At 47.6% G+C, this 6,186-nt stretch overlaps 1 protein-coding gene across 1 annotated transcript; it reads left to right on the top strand.

Moving 5' to 3' along the window:
* The first annotated feature begins 347 nt into the window (after positions 1-347).
* On the top strand, positions 348-5,539 carry S100A11 (S100 calcium binding protein A11). Its single transcript, XM_058539183.1, has 3 exons — positions 348-437; positions 4,203-4,355; positions 5,215-5,539. The coding sequence occupies exons 2-3, from the start codon at positions 4,209-4,211 to the stop codon at positions 5,368-5,370; spliced, it is 303 nt and encodes a 100-aa protein (XP_058395166.1). The 5' UTR covers positions 348-437; positions 4,203-4,208; the 3' UTR covers positions 5,371-5,539.
* The last annotated feature ends 647 nt before the right edge of the window (positions 5,540-6,186 follow it).

The raw sequence follows: 6,186 nt of genomic DNA, 5'->3' as shown, positions 1-6,186 counted from the left end.
TAACCTGAATGAGCTCGTACATGGAACAGACCCACGGACATGGAGAGACAGAGTTCTCGAAGACCGCTTGCAAAACTTTTAATTCCAAAAAGTCAAAAATCTTCAAAGTTCACAGGACAAGGAGAGACTGTTTAAGGCCCAGAGAGGGCAATGGGTTTTGTGTGAGTTTTAAGGTGCAGCTGTGTGTTTGACAAAGGCCGACCGCTGACGAGTCCGGATCTGCGCGGCGGGGCGGGGGCGGGGCCGGGGCGGGGCCGGGGCCGCGTGAGTCGGGGGGGCCCCGCGGGGCGGGGCGGCGCCGGGCGGGGCCGGGGCCGCGTGAGTCGGGGGGGGCCCCGCGGGGCGGGGCGGGGCCGGGGAGGAGCCGGGCCGCCCGCTCATAGTTCGCCGCGCCGCTGCTCGCTCACAGCCTGCGCGCCTCGCTCCGCTCCGACGTGGTAAGCCCGACTTTTTATTTGTCTGTCTTTTAAATGGAAAGAGAAAAAGCAACAGCACACTTTCCTCCAGGCTTGGTCTTTGATTTATATGCGGACGTGGCAGGAAACAGCAGGAAAAATAAATCTGTGGGAGGGCATTAGGGAAGAGGATGAAGGAAGGAGCCCTAAAATTATACCTGTAGTAACAGCCTGGGGGTGGCCACGGGAGGTTCTTGTGTTTTCCTGGCAAAGGTAAGGTCTAGGGCTGGGGCAGAGGAAATGCCCGGCGGGCCCCGCCTGCCCCGCAGCGCCCCGCACCGGAGGCCGCTCCCGCTCCCTCGCTCCGGGAGGGCAGCGGTGGGTTCCTGCTCCCTCGTGCTGGAAGCCCCTCGCCACTGGTGTCCCGGAAGCCTGGAGACACGGGAAAGACTGGGGGGTAGGGGGTGGGATTCTGTGAGGCGGCACTGGCTACTTCTATAGACCAGAAAGGGCACATTTCAGAACTTAGTCGTCAGGGCCCTAGGGAAAATCAAAGTTTCAGTAAGTTACCGGCAGACGGCCAAGACACAGAGACTGAAACTCAAGCCCGCCCCAGCCGGCGGAACCACAGCCAAGAATGTGGGAGGAGCCCGCTTCCAGCTAAGCCCCCTCTTTTCCTTTGCCTTTTCTCCACCATCTTTTTAGGCACTCACTGCATCACCTGTTTCTCTCCTCTCAGCTCATGCCATTCCCACTTTGAATTATCTCTTTCCCATTAAGCCACCTCCAAAGTCTGTCTTCTCCTTGGCCTCTCGAGTGAAGGGAGTCAGCAAACTTCCGCCCGTGGGCCAAGTGGGGTTTCTGTTCCGCCCACAAACTACCAATGGATTTTACACTTTTAAATGGTTGAAAGAAAATCAAAGGAAGAATAATACGTTGTGGGATGTGAAAATTATATGAAAATCAAACTTCAGCGTCCATAAATAAAATTTTATTAGCAACCGGCCACGCCCATTCATTTATGAGTTGTCTGCGTGGTTGCTGTCCTACAAAAACAGAGTGATAGAGACCATATGGACCACATTGGCCTAAAATATTTGCCATCTGGCCTTTTACAAAACGTGTTTCCAACCCCTGCTCTAATAGGTCCATCTGTATCCCCAACTACTCTTTCCTTCTCCTTTCCATGCAAAAAGGGAGAATGGCTGTCACAGGGAAACTTGAAAGGCAGACCCAGCACTAACAGGTGCTGAAGACCTGGAATGATTGCCCTGGAGGAAGGTGGATGCCTCCATGGATCCTTGGGAGGAAATGTGGGGGAGTTGGGGGTCGGGTTCACATTCTTTTTTTTTTTTTTTCTTGCTTTCCTGAAATGTTTGTTTAGCATGCATTTTTAAAATTCTCTTACAGTATTCGTTTATCATACCCTTTCCTCCTTCCTCTCATGGTTCCCACCAAATACAGCTGGGTGGATGCAGTGAGGTGTGGGGAGCACTGGCCTCCAGGCAGGAGATGTGGTTCTCCTCTCCTTCAGCCACTGCTCCACCTTGGGCAAACCTTTCCCATCTCTGGGCCTCCCTCCTTGGGAACCATCTCGAGTCCCCTCCAGCTCTACAAATTTTACAATTCCATTTAAGTAATTTGATAATGGTGTTTCTTTCTCTTGCTCTGGAAAATTACCTCTGGGGAGAAATGCAGGGGTTTTAATTTTCTCCATGTGGCTGCTAGCAACAGTTTTCAAGAGAAAAAAATACTCTAAATTACAGTCAAGACTGATGTTAAAGAAAAGAAAAAGTAAAGCAGAAAGCCACTTTGAAACTGGAAAGCAATCTGAATTCCACAAGGAAAAGGGGCAGAGGAAACTTCTGTAGGTCTAGAAAAAAGTCACAAAGCCCTCACTCTTTAGTCTGAAACCTTCTACCCTATCTGGTGTGCCCTCCCAGCCAACCTTCTGTCTTCTGACTCATTAGCAATACAGTGAGATTTTAGTCCTGATAAGAAAAGCTGTTGTGCAACCACATCTGTTTCTAGGCTATGGTACTTTTTTTTTTTTTTTTTTTGGTGAGAAAGATTAGCCCTGAGTAACATCCACTGCCAATCCTCCTCTTTTTGCTGAGGAAGATTGGGGTAACATCTGTGCCCATCCTCCTCTACTTTATATGGGATGCCGCCACAGCACGGCTTCATAAGCCGTGTGGTGCCTTGGTCAGCCCCCGGGATCTGAACCTGCGAACTGTGGGCCACCAAAGCAGAGCACGCGAACTTAACCACTATGCCACTGGGCCGGCCCCCAGGCCGTGGTATTTTGTTTCTTCTCCAAACCCTGAACCTACTAACACTTTCCTTTCCTTAAGAAAAAGTTCTCTTTGAGAAAAAAAGAAAAAAAAAACATTCCAACAAAGTTACTGTTGAGAGAGAATCCACCTCCGGAAGAGTTCTTTAGAACCCACCTCTGGAAGAGGCTTTATAGATGCTCCAACACACAATGGGCAGCAGGCACCTCAGCTAGGCTGGTAAAGCACCTGGAGAGACTGAAGTGAAGAGGCTACAGGAAGGAGACGGACAGCTTTGCGGAGACGGACAGCTTTGCGACTGAGTGTTCCGGTCAATCCTTAGTACATTAATTATGGGGCCTGAAAGCCTTTAGCTCTGGGCTCCAGGAAGTTCTTCCCAAGAACAATGAAAGCTAAAGGCTAAACTGCAATGTCATTGTCCAAACATAGATCGTTGTTAATGCCCGGAGATAAAGCCTCAGAGGAAGGGTGTGGCCTGGTAAGTTTTCCAGCAAGTCTGCAGTTGCTGCTCTTATCCACCAGGGGGAGTCCACCACTTCACTTCTGGGGCCCCAGGTGCCTGCTGGACTGACCGGCAGACTCTTCAGGACACCATTTTCTTCAAGAATTCTGTTGCAAGGAAAGCAGAGCCCAGCACAGGATCTGAATCTCCTGCTCCTCCTGGTGCAACCACAGCTGCGGTTCTGCTCTGTAGATGCCATGGGAGCTGTGTGAGCGGCAATCTTAAAACCCCCACATCAACCTTCCTGGTTTAAAGTGACCAGAAAAATTTCACCAACCATTCCTGTGGGAATTAGTGGCATCTGGAAGTAGAAGGAGCAAAGGCCAAGGACTGCAGAAAGGGAGCTGGAGACTGAGATTCTGGGGGTGGCTCTGCCTGTCAGTGCCCTTCTCATGCCTCAGTTTGCTCACATGTAAAATTAATGGTTCCTAACTTTTAAATATGAAGGCTGCTTTTGAATATCCAAAAAATTCTCAGGTCTCCCATCCCATACACAATAATAACTATGCTTTTAGTTTTCTTCTAGAAAATGCATGAGTCCCAGGAATTCAGTATTGCTTTAAAAAGAACTACCATTTCATTCATCACAGTAGCCTCTATAGTCTTAGAAAATAGGAAATGTTTTAATCTATAGACAAGGCTTGGTGTGCACATGGATTTGTGGATGTATAGTTATACCTATATTTACCCCCCCCGTTCTAAAAACATCAGTAGACCCTGTCACCCCCCACTCATCAAGGCAGTCTACTGCTTTCAGATGTGCCCACATGCTCCATATTTACCCTCACTGTATTTTGCCTGGAATAAACATGTGGGGAGATATGGGAAGGAAGCTCACAGAATGTGATTTTTTGTGGTTGTCTTGGGCCCCTTAGCCCTCTAAAAAATGACTCAGTCTTTTAGGAAACTGCTTTGACACAAAAGAAGACACAGGATTCTCTGGAGTGTTCTCTAGCATCCAGCCCTTGAGATCTTGCCCTTGTCTGAACCCTGAATTTTTTTTTTCCAAAGGCAAAAATGTCCAGCCCTACAGAGACTGAGCGGTGCATCGAGTCTCTGATTGCTGTTTTCCAGAGATACGCTGGAAAGGATGGGAACAGCAGCAAACTCAACAAGGCCGAGTTCCTAACCTTCATGAATAGAGAACTGGCTGCCTTCACAAAGGTACTGGTCCCAGCCCCCACCCCCAAACTACCCATGGCATGAAACAAGACCCTGGCAGATGGCTACGAATGAAGGACCAGCAGCTGATCCCCTACACTCCTGCCTCCTTTTCATTCACTCCAAGACAGTGGTCCACATAACCTAGGCTGAGCCCCTGGGCCTCAGAGTAAGCTCTGAATCATTAATAAAAGAACTTTTCTTTGAATAAGGTGTGTTTTAAAGATCAAAGCTATCAAACTACATGTCATAGGGAACAATGATTTGGTTTTTTCCATTTAGGAAGGGGGCATATGAAATGGTAAATGGCGTAATAGAAGAATTTTCAAATTTTATTCCTCCACCCCAAAGTATCTGCACTCTCCGATATGATAGCCACTAGCCACATGTGCATCTAAGGGACTGACTTTCCAAATTAATTAAACAGCCATGTGTAACCAGTGGCTGTAAGTGTGTGTTGGGGGCTGGGATGAGGGGAGGATGAGGCTGATTAGACAGAGCCTACATGCCTTTTCCACCTCAAATCACTCCACGTTTATATAGTTTGTATATTGGAGTTGCATGTAACACTTGAAAAAAGTGTTCTGCTGTTTCTGTGAAATTGTATAACCCCTGATTGTCACAGAAAGAACCCTGGCTAGGAGCCAGAAAACCTGGGTTCAAGTCCCAGGTCTTCCCCTTAGGCAAGTCACGTCACCTCTTTGAGTCCGTTTTTGTGTCTGGAAACTGGGAATATTACTAACCTTTACCCTGAACCTCATACTCTTGTAAGAATAAAATGTGGCAACATATTTGAAAGCATCCTAGAAAGTGCAATATAAGGGTACTATTATCATTATCATTGTTATTATTATCTTTGCAGAACCAGAAGGACCCCGGTGTCCTTGACCGCATGATGAAGAAACTGGACATCAACTCTGATGGGCAGCTGGATTTCCAAGAATTTCTTAATCTTATTGGGGGCCTGGCCATAGCTTGCCATGAGTCGTTTCTCAAGTCTGCTCACTTGCAGAAGTAAATGTAAGGAGCCCTTGGGCCTGGCCTCCAGACCCACTCCCTTTCCTTCTAGCCCCCCGGCCATCATCTGTTCCTCACAGCCCACACGCACCCTGAGCCCAGCACACCTACCACCCCACGCCAGCCACTCCTGCTGTTATTAATAAAACAATATCGTTTTTTAAAACACATACTGGAGAGTCAGTAAATCTGTGCAAAGGAGAGAGAAGAGTGGGAGGAATATAAATTAGATTGATGGAAGCAGTCACCAGAAACTGCAGCGTAAATACTAAAAATACATCTTGGGTGTATACACAATGATGACTAATACCAACAGAATCATCTCTAAATTACTCAGACTGATGGAGAGATGTCACTTGTCATTACTCATTTGTTAAATATCTATTCACCTCTGCTACAGGCAGTGTCATAGACTCTGAGAACAGCAAGACAAGAGGTCCCACCTTCACTGAGCTTTCTACTAAGGGGCGGGGGGACGACAAGGAATGAATAAACGAACAAAGGACTATGAGAGTGTGATAAATCCTATGAAGGAAAGATTACAAGTTGGTATGTTACAGGTTAATGGGGACTGGGGGAGGTCACTTCTGAAAAGACATGTGTGCTGAGATCTGAAAGATAAGGAGCAAACATTTGGAAAGATAGAGGAGGGCATTTCAGGAGAAAGCAGGGGCAAAGGTCCTGAGGTGAGGAGTGGAAAGTTGGAGGAATAGAAAGGAGGCTAGTGTTGTCAAGGTCTTTATGTTTGGCTGTAGGCTAGTATCAACATGAGTTTTAATTTTCTAAGCTCTCTGATAAAGCAGCAGGGAAAGAGCCT

The sequence above is a fragment of the Diceros bicornis genome, chromosome 4 (genome assembly GCF_020826845.1).
Source record: "Diceros bicornis minor isolate mBicDic1 chromosome 4, mDicBic1.mat.cur, whole genome shotgun sequence".
Taxonomy (NCBI): Eukaryota; Metazoa; Chordata; class Mammalia; order Perissodactyla; family Rhinocerotidae; genus Diceros; species Diceros bicornis.
Note: the sequence above shows the minus strand (reverse complement) of the source record. Positions and strands in the feature narration are given on the sequence as shown.